This window comes from Mangifera indica, chromosome 1 (genome assembly GCF_011075055.1).
Source record: "Mangifera indica cultivar Alphonso chromosome 1, CATAS_Mindica_2.1, whole genome shotgun sequence".
Lineage (NCBI taxonomy): Eukaryota > Viridiplantae > Streptophyta > Magnoliopsida > Sapindales > Anacardiaceae > Mangifera > Mangifera indica.
In genome coordinates this window covers 13,788,789-13,808,918 of record NC_058137.1, presented here as the reverse complement: position 1 = coordinate 13,808,918, position 20,130 = coordinate 13,788,789, and the positions used below count along the sequence as shown (strand labels likewise).

Sequence of the window (20,130 nt, the reverse complement as noted above, 5' to 3'; positions counted from 1 at the left end):
GAAAACGATCTTTTTCCCAGACAAAGATATTAGCTTTGTCTTCATCTAGGAAGACAAAGACCTTTGTCTTCCCCGATGAAGCTCTTCATCTTCTAGATGAAGATCGACATCAAATAGGCATCCAAATGGATGGAAAGAGACCGCTAGAGAGAGAGAAAACTTTGGAAGGGATAAACGACTAGTAATGACATCGGATTTAGCACCAAAGATTTGGAAACTAACCTTAGGGGGAAATTGTCAGTTTTTAAAGCTTTGATTGGGGGAAAACTTTTAGTTTTCAAAGTTTAGAGGAGGAAAACAAGATTATATTTTATTTTATTTTTAATATTATAGATAAAATAACGATTTTACCTTTGCTAGCATTAATTTTAACCAGTCATGGATAGGTATTTAAGATTTTTAAAGTTAAAAGGGGAAAACTTGTGAAAACAACATACTTTTTTTTTTGGTAAGTAATTAATGATTTTTATACCAAAGACAAAATGTACATATTGGTTTATCTAGGACAATGTCCCTAGATTAAACCTAACACAAGCATACCTAGGACATGCCCCTAGGTTATGCCAACAATCATGCATGTAACACAAGAGTACAAACAAGAAGCAAATAGGCTCAAGCTAAGTACAACCAAAAACTCAAAGCTACGGATAAGGAAAGCAAACAACCAAAACTACAAGCCATACGAAATCACATAAGCATAAAACTAGCTATAAGAAAACAAGACATTACAATTCCAATATCCGGAAATCAGCAAGTTAACAAAATATGGATCTCGGCAAGTCCCATATCAATGCAATGGAGTCATTTACGGAAGATCTTTGAATGTTTGATAAGGACAATGTTCTAGCTTTCACACAATCCTTGATGGCGGCAATGATCCTTTCTTGCGGAGATTTGTTCCTACCAAAGTATACATTGTTGCGTTCAACCCATATGTAGTATAAAGTGGCACCAAAGCAAAGCTTACAAATGATGTGTAGAAGTTTATCTCCCTTCCATTTGTCGGCATAGTAGAGAACAAGAGTGTCCCAAGGAAGGGGGGGAATATCAAACCAGCAAAGATTAGCAAAATGACTCCAAATGGCGGCAGAATAAGGGCATTTGAAAAAGAGATGATCCATGCTTTCCGGATCCCCATTGCAAAGACCACACATATTGCTTGGAATGATGCCGAGGTCATAAAGCTTATCTTTGGTCTTCATACCACCCTTGATCCCCATCCATGCAATGAATGAGTGCCTTGGGAAATGTCTTTTGAACCAAATGATACTATACCATGGCACTTTGGCTTTGGATCCTCTAATGCTATTCCAAGCCGATTTGATGGAGAATAAACCATTGGAGCTTGGTTTCCACCAAAGGATATCATCACCATGAGAAGGAGGAGGAATGATGGTATTTTTTAGTTCCAAAAGAGCTGTGGAATTTGTCAAAGGCCATTTCCATGCTTCTTCTTCAATCACCTCCTTTACTTTACAATACAACGGAAGTCTTGAATCATAAACGACTCTATGGCCATATTTGTCTATGAGAGGGCCTAGAGGGTGCCAATTGTCATACCAAAGGTGAGTATTCTGCCCATTACCTACAATTCTTTTGATTTTTCCCTTGATGCTTTCCCTTAGAGAAAGCAATTTTCTCCAAACCCAAGAACAATTGCTACTTGAATTAATCCCCCAAAAGCTTTTATTTCTCAAGTGATTGTCATGGATCCAATCGGCCCATAAGGAAGTTCCAGCATTTTGAAGGAGCTTCCATATATGCTTCATCATGGCAGCCTTGTTCCAAGATTTGCTTTTCATAATGCCCAATCCTCCTTCCTCCTTTGGGAGACAAATGTCATCCCAAGCAACTTTTGCCTTCTTGCTACAGGATATGTCTCCACTCCAAAGGAAATTTCTAAGGTAGCTATCAATTACCTTATGCACCTTTGCAGGGAGGATAAAAGTAGAAGACCAATATACTTGGATGCTAAAGAGGATAGCCTTGATAAGGATAAGTCTTCCAGCATAAGAAAGGAACTTGCTTTTCCAAGAAGAGATCCTTGCCACAATCTTATCAATAAGGGGTTTGCAATCATCAATCCTTAGTTTTGAAGAGATCATAGGGACACCAAGGTATTTAAAAGGGAGAGAGCCAAAATCAATGCCAAGGATTGATTTTAGGTGTTCCGCTTCAGCATTATTGACTCCCGAAAGGTAAATATTGCTCTTGGACAGATTTGATTTTAGCCCGGACCAAGAGTGGAAGCAATCTAATACCTCTTTTATAAGGGATATGGAATAGACATCCGCCCTACAAAAAATCATGAGATCATCCGCAAAACATAAGTGGGTGATATTATTCTTTTTGCACTTCCAATGATGGCTAAACTGAGCATTCTCCTTTAGGTCACTAAGCATGCAAGAGAGCACCTCCATAGCAATGACAAAAAGGTGAGGAGAGAGCGGATCCCCTTGCCTTAGCCCCCTAGTACTTTTGAAGAAGCCCAAGTTCACCATTTAAGCCCACTGAAAACTTAGGACTAGTGATGCAACTCCTTATCCAAGTTATGAAAGTTTGCGGTATGTCAATGGTATTAAGAGCAGCAAATAAGAAATCCCAATTCAAAGAGTCATAAGCTTTCATAATATCAATCTTTATGGCACATTTCTTTTCAAGAGTGTCCTTATGGTATCCTTGCATAAGCTCTTGGCATAGAAGGATGTTTTCACCAATGCTACGGCCTCCCACAAAGGCTCCTTGAGCTTTGTTTATGAACTGCGGAAGAAGGACCTTGAGGCGGTTTGCCATGATTTTAGTGATGCATTTGTACATTGTATTGCAGCAAGCAATAGGTCTGAAATCCTTGCAAAAAGTAGGGTTAGCAACTTTAGGAACAAGAGCAAGAATAGTGCAATTTACCTCTTTTAAAAGGTGGCCTGTTTTGAAGAAGTGTTTGATGGCCCTTATAATATCATCACCAATGATGTTCCATGCCGACTTGAAAAAACATGCACCATATCCATCCGGACCCGGAGCCTTGTTATTATCCATGGCAAAGATGGTTTCTTTGATTTCCTCCGCTGAAACTTCTTTGATAAGCATTCCTTTTTCCTCATCACCAAGCCGGAATTTGACTACCTTTTTGAGCTGCTCAAGGTTCACATTTGAATGCTCCTTTACATTTAGGAAAGATTTGAAGTGATCTACAAATTCCGCCTTCACCTCCTCCATGCCATAAACAAAGGTGCCATTCTCCCTTTGGATCCCATATATAGAGTTTCTATTTCTTCTGCCTTTAATGCTTTTGAAGAAATATTTAGTGTTTTGATCACCTTCCTTAAGCCAATGGACTCTTGATTTTTGTCTAGCCAAAAATTCCTCAGCTAAAGAGATGGATCTATAGCATTCTAGACTTATTTTTTCCTCCCTAGCAAGATCCTCATCCAAGGGGTTTCTCCGGAGAAGCTCTTGGACATTTTCAAGTTGCTTTCTAGCTTCTAAAACTCTTTCGGATATGTGACCAAAATGCTCCTTATTGAACTTCCTTAATTCAATTTTCAGTTTTTTAAGTTTGCTTGTCACATTGAACATGGGGCTGCCTTGTGCTTCTTGGTTCCAAACTTCAGCAACAACATTGAGAAAGTTTTCATGGTGAGTCCACATATTGTAGAATTTGAATGGAACTTTCCTACTATCCTCAATGGCACCAATTCTCACCAAACATGGAGAATGATCGGAAATGGAGGGGTTGAAGAATTGAGCCATGGCATTAGGGAATATATCTTTCCAAGAATCATTGATAAGAGCCCTATCAAGTTTGCATGCAATCCTTCTCCCTCCTTCACTACAATTGCTCCAAGTTAGGAGATGACCCATGTACCTTAGATCATCCAATTCAGCATCTCTCATACAATTACTAAGGTCCTCACAGTAGGAATTTCCCCAAGCAGCCCCCCCAATCTTTTCTAGTGGGTGTTTGATGGTGTTGAAATCTCCCATTATGATCCAAGGTGAATTTTGCATCATATGGGCTAGATTTATGAGATTACACCAAAGAACCTTCCTCTCCATAGGATTATTGCTGCCATAGACTATTGTCAAGCCAATGCTAGAGTTCTCCTTTACAAGCTTTACATCACAATGCATATATTGGCTATCTTCCGCAATAACATTAAGTCTAATAGTAGCTTTATTCCAACCAATCAAAATTCTGCCTATAGAACCATTATTCACATTACTACAATGCTCCCAACCTTCCCAAATGCTAGAACACACTCTATTGATATTAGTACTTCGAACTTTTGTTTCAAGGATGGACATAACATCAATCTTATTTTGCAAAATAAATCTACTAACCTCCTTTTGCTTAATAGGAGCATTAAGGCCCCTAATATTCCAGCAGGCTATATTGGTCATTTGATGGAATTGATGGGGGAAGCACTTCGCTTTTGCTTCATTAATCTCCTCCGTTGAGTTTTGCTAAGAGTGTCACCTTTCTCCCTTATGAAATCCACCTCATCAACCATAATTTTGCCTCCAAAGTGACTAATTGCTGGAGATTCACAATGTTCCAGGTCTGAATTACCCTCTTTAGAGAGAATTCCCCCCACCTTTTCCACCTTTGAAGGTTCGGCCACAATTGGTGTCATAGTGCTAGAAGAGGCACCACTAACAGATTCCACTCTATTTGAAGGGCCTAACTCCTCATATGTTTTATCTACCAATGTATTCTCCCCTTCGGTTTGAGTTTCATTAGTCACAATGTTTTCATTGCTTGCTAAGGCAGCAAACTTGTTTTTATTCATAATCCCCATACTATTGACAAGAGTTTCCTTCCCCTCCTTCACATTACTAGGGAACATTGAGTTTAGTCGCCCATTCCCCTTGCTGTTCCTAGCCGTATGCTGAATTTCAGAAGTAACCATCCCCACTTTTGTATCCGAAGCCTCCTCCATGTTATTCACCTTTTTTCCTTTATGTGAAACATGTTTTCCTCTTCCAGCTTCTCCTCTTTCACTTCTCCTTTTACACTCTTCATTTCCATGGCCAAATATATTACACAAGCTGCATTTGACAGGTTTCCATGCATACTCCAGCCGAATTTCAACTCTTTCTTTTGATGGAAGCACAAGCTCCAACTTCTCCGGGAAATCATGGTTTACATTGATCTCCACACAAATACGGGCATACTCCAATCTACTACCTTCCTCCGTGACAGAATCGACATAGAGGGGTCGGCCTAGGACACTTGCAATATGGCTAAAACCCTTTAAGCTCCAATATTCCAGGGGAACACCATAAAATTTTATCCATACCGCAATCTTTTTTATGTTTTCCGCCACCATTGAGAGGTTCTTTTCCCATCTTCTAACAAAAAGGGGCTGCCCACCTATCATCCATGATTCCTCTTCCAGAACTTTCAACATACCTTCCTCATCCTTGAATTTCAGGAGATAAACTCCCATTCCAGTAGATATAAAGTCAATAAGCCCAAAGTTGGACCAATGACGGAAAGCATACCTTTTCACAAGGAGGAACGACATTCTTCTTCCAATGAAAAAACCAATAGCACACCTCTCTCTTTACTAGATGGACCTATAAGCTTTCCTTTGAACCAACCAACAGTGTCGCTAGTGCATTTGCTGCACCCTACTGCTGGTGCACTTGTCGCACCTTGAACTTATGTGTGGCTAGGTAATTTTTTAACCTAAGCTGTGATTGTTTTTAGGGCAAATTGTGTATGGTGGTCCTCTATCATGCCTTTGACATACCTCTTAAGATGCCTACATGCCCTTTGAAATTAGGAATTAGATTTTGGTTTGAGTTTCATTGAATTGGAACCAAAACTAAAATTTTCTTAAGTCTTAGGGTTAAACAATTATTTTTGCAAAATTTTAGGTTAATAATATAATTTAACACTTAGCTAATTAATAATCAAAATTTAGTTTAATTGGATGTGTATGTATAGATGTATGTATGCATGGTGCCCAATACATAACCAATGAACTAACATGAATATTTTTATTTTATTTATTTTCTTCGAGTTGTAATTCTTAAATAGGGTTTGTCGCCCTGCTTCAGTTTCCCTTTTTCCTTAATTTAGGGTGTTATTTTATTTTCTTAAAATAAAGTAACTAGAAAATGAAACCATGCAATTATTGAAGGCTAGAGGCAAAAAGGATAAAGGCAAAGACGAAGACCTGAAGATAAAATATTCACCTAGGTTGACTAGTCATACCTTTTTTGGCTTGAGAAGTTTGACATTAGTTATGACTGTATACTAACATATTTTAATTTCATATTATTAGATGAATGTGAATGGTTATATTTTTCAAAATATTACTTAACATGTGACATAAAATCTGATAAGACCAATTAATTAAAAACCCTTTTGTTTAAATATTAAGTCTAAGATTGAATAGGTGTATTACAATATGATGCCTAAATTAAGCCTCTGTTCATTAGAACCTTGTTCGCCAAAGTGAAGGGTACACTTCTACCAGATGGAAAATTAGGAGATGTTCATGTTGGGTTCAACTTAACTAGTGTTATTTGCTTGTTTACCAAAGTGAAGGTGAAATATATTATAGGCATGAGTAAGGAATGCATTTGTTGATGCAAGGTGATATATAGTATCCACCCTATTGATAGAGTTACATTTGAGGCTGCATGATTTGTTAGGCCAAAAACTAACTTGAAATCATGGGCTTTCAGTGATTAATTTTAAATTTACCTATGGATTATTCGAACTTGTTCACCAAAGCAAATAGGAGAATTAATATGATAGGGTCTGAATTCACTAGAAAGTTCATTAAAACTTTTCGAGTACAATAATGAGGGTTATTGGCTTGAGAAAAATAGTAGAAGCATTTTAATTAATTAAACCCATAATTAAAATGAATATTAATTATGAATAAAATTACTAATTATCTTTGTTTGTAAATTGTAAATCAAATTATCATCATGTCAAACCTAATGTATCGATCAATTTTTGAAAAAGAAAATAGGCTTATTGAAAGCAACTTCACTAATTGGCACAAAAATCTTCAGATTATTTTGTATCAGGAAAAGAGGTTATACATCCTTGAGGGGTTCTTGCCCTATTAGCCTAGGCCTGATGCCACCAAGAGGAAAATGATACTTTTAATAAGTATCTTGATGACTTTGTGGAAGTTCAATGTCTTATGTTAACTTCTATGTCAATTGAGCTTCAACAATAATATAAGGAAAGAGATGCTTTATCCATACTAACACACCTTTGAGAATTATATGTCATTCGTGCGAAGGCTAAACGATATAATGTGTTAAGTGCATTGTTTGATTACAAACTCTCTAAAGAAGAACAAATTAGCCTTCATATGGTCAAAATGACTGGCTATATTGAACGGTTGATAAGTTTAGGCTTCATCATGGACAATAAGCTTACTATTGATCTAGTGTTGGAATCCCCTCTTGAATCATGGGTTAATTTAATCATGAACTTTAACCTAAACTAAAAGGAGAAAACCCTTGAGAAATTGGTGTAAATGCTCATGTAGGCAGAACATGAGGTATGAAAGGTAGCTTTAACTAATGTGCTTATGGTTAAAGCCCATACACCTAGATCCAAGGCTACAGGCAAAGACAAAGCCAAGACTGAGCCTAAGCCTAAAACAAAGAAGTAGCCAGATACTACTACTCAGCTAATAGGTGGTGTGGGAAAGGGAAAGGTTATCTACTTCTATTATGGCAAAATTAGTCACCAGAAGAGACATTGCAAGGCTTTCCTAGAAAACAAGAAGAAGAAGACAACTGAAGCCTTTACTTCAGGTATATTTGTCATCGAGATAAACTATTCTCCTTGTTTATCATAGGTTGTAGACACAAGATGTGGTACTTATTTTGTTTTGATATGCAAGAATTATGACACAATAAATTGCTTACCAAAGAAAAGTTTGACCTACAAGTTAGAAATGAAGCATGAGTTGTTGCATTAGCTGTAAGAATTTATTATCTTAGGTTACCTAGTTGGCTTGTCTTAAAATTAAATAAATACTATTATATTTTGTTTATTTTTAGAAATTTAATTTTTGTGTCTATTTTAGACAATAAAGAATATTCATTTTTGATTGTTAGTGGTACTATAACCATTAGCTTTAATAATATTCTTCATAGAACAACTGATTTACATAATGGATTGTATATTCTAAAATTAGATAATGAAATTCTCAATGTGCAAAATAATAAACGTTTGAAAACAAATAAATTGAATACCATATATGATAGACGCATCGTGGAAGCATCGAGTTAGCAAAGAGATTTGTTATTCATTTCAATTAAGCCAATCATAAAGAACAGAGCTAAGAAGGTGCAACATGCCTTAAAAGGGCTTGTGGAGGGCTTAGATACTAAAATTGGCTCACTCAAAGATGATTGGATGCTGGAAGGAGCCAACAGAGAGGTCAGCTTGATTCAAGCCCAAGCTTATGGAGAAATCTAATCCAAAATGTGCAAATAGAACTTTTGATCTGGGAGGAGTTACGAGACCTATAATATATCAACGCGAAGCTTGTTTCGGGCTCTATAACAACAAAGACTATTTCAATATGTATTAGGAAGTTTTTGTTTTACCAAATTTAAGATTTTTTGTTTTTATGATTTTGGTCTTATTTATGATCAGGCTAGTCTTTATTGAGCCCAATTGACATACTTCCTATTAATTTAATTAGTGTTTTGGGTAGTTAATTAGGTAATGGATCTAGAAAGTTTGGAAGTCCATTAGGTCATGGGTAGTTTTAGAGTTAAGTTGGCATTGCACTATAAAAACTTAATTTTTTTATGATGAATGGATCTTTGGCCAACTTTTTGCATAGTTTCATTTATTGTTGAATTATCAATCTCTTGAACTTATCAAGATCCGTCTTACAATGTTTACCATTAACAATTCCAAGGTTTGTTTGATTTCATATCGATTCGGGTCAAGGATCATCTAAACGACGAAACTGATTTAGTCATGGGGAAAATATTTTCTTGAATGTTGGGTCTTGCATTATATCGTCAAGGTTCGCATCAACATATTTATGACTTTAAAGGTTAGGCCACACAAGACTGAAACACATATCAAGACTTCTTAAATAAAAAGTCTTATGATCATTTGACTTTTTTTTTTTTTGGTAATTAATATAAGTTTATACCAAAGAAAGGATATACAAATGCTTATCTAGGACAAAGCTCCTAGATTAAGCTTTACACAAGCATACCTAGGACAAGCCCCTAGGTCATGCCGCAACAAACAAGCAACACTAAAAACAAACATTGAATCAAAGTGATCCAAAGATACAACACAACTCACAAGCATACCTAGGACAAGCCCCTAGGTTATACCGAATCACATACCCAACACAAGTTGATACAAAACACATGACATGACCTTGCAACCTAAAACCAAAACATATTACAAGTCAACACCACCAAAAGCTATTCAAATATTATATGAGGAATATCCCAATTGTTTGCAAGAAGCACATTTTCACTAGACTTGGTAACCTTTCTCAAGCAAGAAACTCTAACTCTAACACATTCTTGAATAAGCATTCGGACTCTCTCCCTTGGTAATCCATCTCTTCCAAAGCAAAGGTCATTCCTAGCCTTCCAAATGTAGTATACGGCTGCCCCAAAGCAAAGTTTACTCAAAATATTCTTGAAGCTATTTTCCTTCCATTTGTTTGCTAATTTCGCGATCAATGAAGTCCATGAGCTATACATGATTTGTTGATGGCAAAGATTGAGCATTCCATTCCAGATTTGGGAGCTAAAAACACATCTAAAAAATAGGTGGTCCATGCTTTCCGGATCCTCATTGCATAATGGGCATACATTGTGGGATATAAGGCCAATTCTTACTAATCTATCCCTTGTCATAGTTTACCTCTAATACCCATCCATACAATGAATGAATGTCTTAGGAAATGCCTTTTAAACCATACAATGTTGTGCCAACTAACCTTGTCTTTCCTGCTCCTCATGATCTCCCATGCCGATTTGATAGTGAACTTACCATTAGTATTAGGGGACCATGTTAAAACGTCCTCCCCTCCCATTGGGCAGCAAGGGAGAGCTTCCTTTATCTCCATAAGGTGGCAAGAATTAGCTGCTGGCCATTTCCACCCATGCTCATCAATGACTTCTTTGACTAAAGCATGCTTAGGAATTCCGGAATCATAGATGATCCGGGTTCCGTACTTATCCATTAATGGTCCATAGGGGTGCCAATTATCAAGCCAAAGAAAAGTGTTTTCCCCATTGCCGATGACTTTCTTGAACTTGGTTTTCATTTGTTCCCTAAGGTTTAAAATTTTCCTCCAAACCCATGAACTCTCACTCTTCGGTTTGATCTCCCAAAAACTTTTACCTCTAAGCTTGTTTGCCTTAATCCACTCCACCCAAAGTGTATTCCCCTTATCAAGGAGAATCTTCCACATATTCTTTATGATGGCAGCCTTGTTCCACACTTTGCACCTCATAATGCCAAGACCACCCTCCTCTTTAGGAACACATACCTCATCCCACGCAACTTTGGCCTTTCTTCCATCCATGGCAGCACCATTCCAAAGAAAATTCCTCAAAATTCCATCTATTTCCTTATGCACACTTGAAGGAAGAATAAATATGGAAGACCAATACACTTGAATGCTAAATAGGACAACCTTGATAAGTAACAATCTTCCCGCATATGATAAGAATTTGTTACGCCATGAATAAATTCTCCCCACAATCTTATCAATGAGCAGCTTGCAATCACTTCTTTTGAGCTTTGAGGAAGTTATTGGAACTCCTAGATACTTGAAAGGCAATTCTCCCACCTCCAAATTGATAGAATCCACAAGCTTGGTCTTCTCCTCTTGGGGTATTCCGGAGATGTATATATTGCTTTTGTTGCAATTCATTTGGAGTCCGGACCATTCTGGAGATGATCATTTGACTTCTAATCTTATGATGAGTATAAATCATGCCTATTGCGTAGATGGCTAAAGTACCTTTCATTAGACATAGTGAAAAGGTGGCTGAACTATTAGGGATTATTCACAATGATGTAATTGTGATGTTGTAAAAGCTTATAAAGATGTTCACTGACACTCTATTGTTTAGGCTTTGCTAGAAGTCAATCTTAGTCTATGTCTTAATTTGACTTGAATTTAGGCACTATCGGTTCGATAGAGAGCTTATATGTCACACACATTAAAGGGTTGATATGAACCAAGAGGCAAAGATCATTTGACAACAATCTTGAGATCATCGAAGAGAGAAACATATAGATGTGTTTTGAGTATAATCATTTGGTGTGCACGATGCCATGTATTATTATGCAAATGCACTGCATGGTTTTGACTAGACCAACTTAGGAGTCAGACTAATTTGGGCCAATTGATGGATGCTAGTCAACTGGCTGAGTTAACTCATGGCTAAAGTGTTTTAATCAAACAAGGATCTTTCAAAGTCCTTGTTTGATAGAAAGTTTAGGTTAAGTTGGAATTATAATTTATTTAGGATTCTTATGTATTAAAACTTTCAATAAATCAAAGTCTTTGTTTGATAGAAAGTTTAGGTTGAGTTGGAATCCTAATTTAATTATCATTCCTATGCATTAAAACTTTTGATAAATTAAGAGTTCTAGTTTAATAAGAACTCTTAGACACCTTATCACTTAAGTAGTTAGAGTTCTAACTATCTTAGGATTCATGCGCATCTTTTAAATAAAATTGTTTAGTTTGAATTAAATTTTTTAACATAATAATCTTAGATATACATCTTAATGCCTAGAATCTTGTTGACATAAGCTTCTATTGTCATGATCTAATTTCCAAGATCTAGTTGATAGAATCCCTAACAACCTTCTTTCTAGATCACTTTCCATTCTTGCTCTATGTGGATACCAAGACATTGTCTCAAAAGGGTTAGATAGCGATCTTTACATACCCATATGAAGTCTTCGAAAAGCCAACAACATAAGTATAATTTCTAAACATCTTATGTGTGTTTAACATGTTCATGAATCCATGCATTAAAATGGGTATCCTAGATGGGTTTTAGGATCTTTGATTTTTAAAAATTTTTTAATTTTATTGTGTTGCCAGTTAACGATTCCCTAAAACCTTACAGTTGGAGCATTGGAATGGCCAACTGGCATTACCATCCCTTCATACAACCTACTTTTGGTCTTGAATGCCGTCTTTCATTTATCACCTTATCTTTTTCGAATTTGGTGGTAACCACTCCTCAAGTTAATCTTGGAAAAGATGGAAGCACCATTAAGCTCATCAAGCATATCATCCAACTAGGGAATAAGATACCTATACTTAATGGTAATATTGTTGATTGCCCTACTATCCATATACATCTTATAAGTTTCATCCTTCTTTGGTGCAATTAAGGTTGGCACCGAACAAAGACTTATGTTTTCCCTCACAAAGCCTCTTGAAATTAGCTTATATATTTACTTTTGAAGCTCTTTAGTCTATATAGGATTACATCTATAGGCTACCTTATTAGGTAAAGATACCCTAGGAATAAGATCAATATGGTCTAGGAATGAGAGAAAATGCTCAAGGTACCTTTGTGGAAGGCCGTAGCATTGGTGAAAACATCCTTTTATGCCAAGAGCTTATGCATAGCTACCAAAAGGACACTCATGAAAAGAAATGTGCCATTAAGATTGATATTATGAAAGCTTATGACACTTTAAATTGGGATTTTTTGCTTGCTGCCCTTGTTTCCATTGATATGCCGCAAACATTCATAAATTGGATAAGGGCGTGCATCACTAGTCCTATGTATTCGGTGGGCCTAAATGGTGAACTTGTTGGCTTCTTCAAAGTGCTAGAGGGTTAAGGCAAGGGGATCCTCTCTCTCCACACCTTTTTGTCATTGCCATGGAGGTGCTATCTTGCATGCTTACTGACCTTAAGGAGAATGCTCAGTTTAGCCATCATTGGAAGTGTAAGAAAAATAATATTACTTACTTGTGTTTTGTGGATGACCTAATGATTTTTTGTAGGGTGGATGTGCATTCCATATCTCTTATAAAAGAGGTATTAGATTGCTTCCACTCTTGGTCTAGACTTAGAACAAATCTGACCAAGAGCAATATCTACCTTTCCGGAGTCAATAATGCTGAAGCAGAACATCTTAAATCAATCCTTGGTATTGAGTTTGGCACTCTTCCTTTTAAATACCTTGGTGTACCTATGATTTCCTCCAAACTAAGGGCTGAGGATTGTAAACCCTTCATTGACAAGATTGTGGCTAGGATCTCCTCTTGGAAAAGTAAGTTCCTCTCTTATGCTGGAAGACTTATTCTCATCAAGGCTATTCTCTTTAGCATCCAAGTATATTGGTCTTCAACATTTATCCTTCCCGCAAAAGTACACAAGGTAATTGATAACTACCTTAGAAATTTCCTTTGGAGTGGTGACATATCCTGTAGCAAGAAGGAAAAAGTTGCTTGGGATGATATTTGCCTTCCAAAAGAGGAAGGAGGTTTGGGCATTATGAAAAGCAAATCTTGGAACAAGGCCGCAATGATGAAGCATGTATGGAAACTCCTTCAAAAAGCTAGAACCTCTTTATGGGCCGATTGGATCAATGATAATCACCTTAGAAACAAAAGCTATTGGGAGGTTAAACCAAATGGCAATTGTTCTTGGGTTTGGAGGAAATTGCTTTTGCTTAGGGAAAACATTAAAGGAAAAATCCAGAAAATTGTAGGAAATGGGTAGAATACTCACCTTTGGCATGACAATTGGCACCCTTTAGGACCCCTCATTGATAAATATGGTCCTAGGGTGGTTTATGACTCAAGGCTTCCATTGCATTGCAAAGTGAAGGAGGTGATTGAGGAAGATGCTTGGAAATGGCCATTGACAAATTCTACAGCCCTTTTGGAAATAAAAAAATACCATTATCCATCACATGGTGATGATATCCTATGGTGGAAACCAAGCTCAAATGGTCAATTCTCTATCAAATCGGCTTGGAATAGCATAAGGGAATCCAAATCTAAAGTTTCGTGGTATAGTATTATTTGGTTCAAAAGACATTTTCTTAGACACTCTTTCATTGCATGGATGGGTATCAAGGGTGGTATGAAAACCAAGGATAAGCTTCATAACCTCGACATCATCCCTAGCAATGTATGTGGTCTTTGCAATTTGGCTCTAGAAAGCATAGATCATTTCTTTTTCCTATGCCCCTATTCTGCCACCATTTGGAATTATATTGCTAATCTTTGCCGTTTGGATAATCCCCCCCAACCATGGAGCACTCTTGTTCCTTATTATGCAAATAAATGGAAGGGAGACTCTCTACTCCACATCATTTGTAAGCTTTGTTTTGGAGCCACTATTTACCACATTTGGTGTGAACGTAACCATGTTCTCTTTGGTAGGAGCAAATCTCCAAAAGATAGAATCATTGCCGCCATCAAGGATTGTGTGAAGGCTAGAGTTTCGTCCTTATCAAACATTCCAAGCTCATGCATAAATGACTCCATTGCATTGATATGGGACCTGCCAAGATCAATATTCCATTAACTATTTGAGTTCCAAATATTGTAAAGTGTTGGGTCTTTGTGTTTCTTGTATCTAGTTTTTTCCTTGTTTGGTTTTGTAGTTTTGGGATAGTTTGCTCCCTTTAGTCCTTGTGTTTGTTTCCTTTCTAGTGAAGTTGTTTTGTATTGTAACTTGGTGCCCTTAACACCAATTGTGATTTTGCATAACCTAGGGACTTGTCCTAGGTATGCTTGTGTTAGGTTTAATCTAGGGGTTTGTCCTAGATAAACCAATTGTACATCCTTTATCTTTGGTATAAAATTATTACTTACCAAAAAAAAAATTGCATAGTTGGATCATTTAGGCTTGTTTATATTTAAAATGGGACAATAAAGTGCATGAAATATACTCTAGAATTCTATGGAAATTCGACTGATGAATTGAATAATTTGGATGACCGAAGTTGACCTAATTTTTTCAAAATTCGGTTGACCTAATGTGTCACAATTTGGTTAACCATTTTCTATAAAATTTTGTAGTGTATAAGTGTACAGTTTTCAAAGATCCAATAACTGACAGCATAATGGAATTTAAAATTTTAAAATAAAAAATCCCAAAAACCCTAACTAGGATACCCCTTTTAGAATATATATTCATGAATCAAGCAAAACACTCACAAGGTGTTTTAAGTTTAAACTTGGGTTTGTGGCTTTTTCAAATTTTCATGTGGCTTCAGATTGAATAGTATCCAATTATCAAGAAGCGATGCCTTGGTATCCATACGAAATACAAACATGTAAAAGACAATCTAGGAAGAAGGCTTCTAGGGTTTCTTTACTATATTATATGTGTTCATAGGAAGAAGGAGAGAAAAACAGAAAACCTACAACTAGGTTTTTGTCGTGAACGTGTTTGTATCTATTTTCAATTTTAATGCACGCTTTTAAATATGTTTAAGTATCTGAGTACAAGAAGGATTTCATCCAAAACTGACACTTTTAACACACATGCACGGCTGGCATGCAAACATGCACAATCGACATGTTTTATGCTTACACAGGTGGCAGACTAGTGTGTCGCATGGTAAACATCAAGTCATGCACATGTGGCACCATAAATGTGTCACCCAACATGGCTTTAAGCCTTGCACTGTTAGATAATCTTTTGTTTGGTTTTGCTATGCTTTTTATAATTTTGCATAGTGCCACCAAGCACCATGCACACTAAGTGTACCTTGGTCAAAGCATAGTCAATTGAAGTATTTCTTTCCTTAAATATCAAGATTATCACCGAATTATCTTTGTCTTTGGGCTCGAATCAACCCCTATATGCATATGAACCATAAGTTGTCTATCAAACCAGTAGTGTCTAAATTTAGGTTAAATTCAAACATAGACCTAGATTGACCTCTGACAAAGAATCTTGACTAACTAGATGACAAAATGTCAGCGGACATCTTTTAAGCTTTTACAACATCACTGTTACATACAATTCAATCCTTTCTTCAACTAATATCTCTTGAGGTTGAGACATAGAAATGTGTTTATTTTAGTAATTCTTGGTATAAACTAATACATATCAATGACTAACATGGATTAGGTTACAACTTTATCCCACAGTGGCCGCAGATTCAAGTGATCATAAATGTCTTTCAGTATTCTTATGTAAGATACCTTCTCCTATGTTTATGAGTGATAAATCCTTTATCAATCAACCATAGCCTTTATGTATCTTATGATATGGTCGATTACTACCTTTATAGTTATCCCAATTACAGTGACATGTTAAATAACATCAAATCATACTAATCCTTACTTGAGATGGTCTTGTAATCTCAAGTCAAAAGATCATATGCAATCGGTGTGTTCAAAGGATTTATTCCATTAACATTAAAGCAACCATCCATATAGATATGCTCTAGTTAGGTCAGTTTGATAAACACGTCTATAACATATACCTATGTGTTATACCAAGTTGTCTATAACAACTTTGACAAGTGAGAACTGTTACCACTTTTAGTGGCATTGTTTAACACTATGATAATCCTCTCATCATTATATATGCCCTTATTCATTGTAATTATATATAAAGTTATATATCTAATGTCAAGCTTAGCTTTATGTCTATCATGCTTCTACTATGACAAAGGTTTTGTCCATGAGTCAACCAAATTGTCATTTGTATTAATCTTTGTTATTTGTATGTCATCTCATTATACAATCTCTTGAATCAGGTGACATACTCTGAGTATATGTTTAGGCCTTTGATAAGATTGTTGCTCCTTTGCTTGAGCAATTGCTCCATTGTTGTCGCAATGGAGCTTAATCAGCTTGGCAATGCTCGGAACCACTCCAAGTTCAGTTATAAACACATTGATCCATACAACCTCTTTTGTCAATTTTAATAGGGCAATTTACTCCAACTCTATTGTAAAATCATCCATTGTACTTTACTTGGAGCTTTTCCAGCTAACTACACTATCATTCAAACTAAATACAAACCTTGATTGGGATTTATAATTATCTCGATCAGTTTGAAAATTAGCATCACTGCAACTTCTTATAATGATTTAGATTCCCTTTATAAACAAAAAATGTATACTTAGTCCTTCTTAAGTACTTTAGGATATTCTTGATAACCATATATTGTTTTCCCCTAGATTAGATTAATATCTACTATAAATGCTTAAGGCTTATGAGACATCAATCCCTATACAAAACATTACGTACATGATTGATCATATAGCAGAAGCATATGAAATCCTATTTATCTTATCTCTCTCAAATTATGTATATAAAAAATCTCTTTCGAAAGATATACATCATGAGACATAGGCAGAAATCCTTTCTTGGATTCTTCTATATTAAATCTAGTCAATACCTTATCTATGTACATGTTTTGATTTAGGCCTAATAGTCCATACTTTTTATCTTGGTAAATTTTAAACCTAAGAATTTAGGTTACTTCTTCTAAGCCTTTCATAGAGAAACACTTCAAAAACCAAGCCTTTACTGACTATAAGTTTGGTATGTCATTTCTAATATTTAAGATGTCACTGACATAAAATACTAAAAAATCAGTCACACTCCCATTGACATTCTTATACACACATGGTTTATCTTTATTTTTTATAAATCCAAACTCACAAACAACTTCATCAAAATGAATATTCTAGCCTCTCGAAACTTGCTTAAGTCTATAAATAGATTTTTCTAGCTTGTATACTTTGTCTACTTGTCTTACAAGAATAAAACCATCAGGTTGCACCATATAGACATCCTCTACAAGGTTACTGTTTAGGAAAGTAGTCTGACATCCATTTGAAAATTTTATAGTTATAGTATGTAATTATAACAAGTATAATCCTAATAGACTTAAATATATTGTCCGGTGTAAAGGTTTAATCATAGTTAATGTCATATTTTTTAGTGAAACCTTTGACAACTAATTGTGTTTTATAAGTATGCACGTTACCTTCCATGCCAATTTTCTTTTTGGAAACCTATTTGCACCCTACGAGTTTTACCCCTTTAGGTGCATCCACTAGAGTCCATACTTAGTTTTAGTATATGAAGTCCATTTTAGATTTTATGGTCTTAGTTTCAGTATATGAAGTCTATTTTAGATTTTATGGTATCTAACCATTTATCAGAATCTAGACTTGAAATAGTTTTGTCGTAAGTCTGTTATCATTAATGACCTATGTGTTGAGTTAGGAGAAACCAAATCTTTTTGGCTCATGACGTACTCATATAGATCTATATAGCTCTTATGTGCATTGAGGTTGTTCCATATGAAATGGAGGAACTTTCTCATCATGATTAGGCTACGACCTTATCCCAAGTGGTTATAGATTCAAGTGGTCATAGATGTCATTCAGTATTTTCATGTGAGATATTTTTTACTATGCTTAAGAGTGACGAATCCTTTATCGATCAACCATGTCCTTTATGTATCTCACGATATGACCGATTACTATATTTATAGTTATTACAGTTACAACAACATGTTATATAGCGTCAAACCATCCTGATCCTTACACGAGATGGTTTGACAACACCATGTTAAAAGATCACATGCACTTGTGGTATTTAGAGGATTTATTCTATAGACATTAGAACAACCATCCATGTGGCACATCTATAATGTGCGCCTATATGTTACACTAAGTTGTCTATAACAACTTTGACACATGAGACCTATAATGTAACCTCTCATAACCCTTGGGTGTGTTACAGAAAAACGGCATGAGTTCCCCTATTTTAGAGGGCCCGGGGAATATTTTTCTCTTTTTCATTATGCCCTGTAACACTCCCAATTTGTAATTCACACAAACCAGTCCTACCAATCGACTGGATTTTCATCACATAATCATAATAAATAAAATAAGTACATAATAATAACTATCATAAAAAAAATTATCACCCACAGAAACTTTATAACTAATTTTCCAAACTAGTCATATATATATATATATTACATATACATCATAACATTTAAGTCAACAAAATTATGGTGCCTTCCTCCCTTAGCCTCATGTCTCATTAGTGCTCCCCGGGAACCTTTGCTGCATTTCTTTACCTGTAAAATATTAAATTAAACGGAGTGAGCGACTATGGCTCAGTAAGAAAATCATACTAAACACTTAAAGTATTTCATACCAGTATTAATCTTTTATAATCTTTTCCATACTCAACGTGTCTGAACTATTTACAACAAAATAATTGACACAGAACACGCATTTAACACATATCATAATTCTTTTCTTTCACACATTTATTCATTTCCTTACTATACAGATATGATTCACTCATTATGATTTATGCATGTATGAGTGCCATGACATTTTTATTTTCTGATCGTACATCTTTCTCAACTCTTTATCAGCCACACAGGCTTGTATGCATAATTCTAATGCAAATGACTTTCATAAAATATTTACTAATTTGTTTCTCTCTCATTCTCATTGATCGATTTAGACTACATATGATAGTACTTGCAGTCACCATACAAAGTATAATTCTCTCTTACACGCATATTTTTTTTTTCTTTGCTGTCCACACAGTACAGCTAATATTTTTCATTGCTGTCCACACAGTACAGCTGATATTTTTCTTTTGCTGTCCACACAGTACAGCTGATATTTTTCTTTTCTTTGCTGTCCACACAGTACAGCTGGTTGTCCACACAGTACAACCAATTATTTTATTTGCTGTCCACACAGTACAGCTGGTTGTCCACACAGTACAACCGATTATTTTATTTGCTGTCCACACAGTACAGCTGGCGTGTAAGGATTTTAAGTATGTTTTCTGCTTTCCTATATCATATGAGTCATTATGAAAGCATGCATGACTTAGAAAATATTTTTCCTCTTTCTTTATTTTTTTCTAAATCATGCATATGTTATGATTCCTCATGTATGCATATATAACCATATTATGAAATATGCGCATTTGTTATTTTCCCTTATTCTTTTCATTCCTTCTCAAACATCATGTTATTTTCTCATGCATTTATATATAAATATATATCATGTCTCAAATTAATTTCAATTATACAATATAGGCTTAATATAAGGGTTATTTCACATAACATGCACATAATTAAACAACATTAA

General features: G+C 35.6%; 2 protein-coding genes across 2 annotated transcripts; both read right to left on the bottom strand.

Annotated features, from left to right (window-relative positions):
- Positions 1–2,469: 2,469 nt before the first annotated feature.
- LOC123217143 lies at positions 2,470–2,793 on the bottom strand. The gene has a single exon (XM_044637977.1). The coding sequence runs from the start codon at positions 2,791–2,793 to the stop codon at positions 2,470–2,472; it is 324 nt and encodes a 107-aa protein (XP_044493912.1).
- Positions 2,794–4,397: 1,604 nt separating this feature from the next.
- Positions 4,398–5,528, bottom strand: LOC123217066. The gene has a single exon (XM_044637861.1). The coding sequence runs from the start codon at positions 5,526–5,528 to the stop codon at positions 4,398–4,400; it is 1,131 nt and encodes a 376-aa protein (XP_044493796.1).
- Between the last annotated feature and the right edge of the window lie 14,602 nt (positions 5,529–20,130).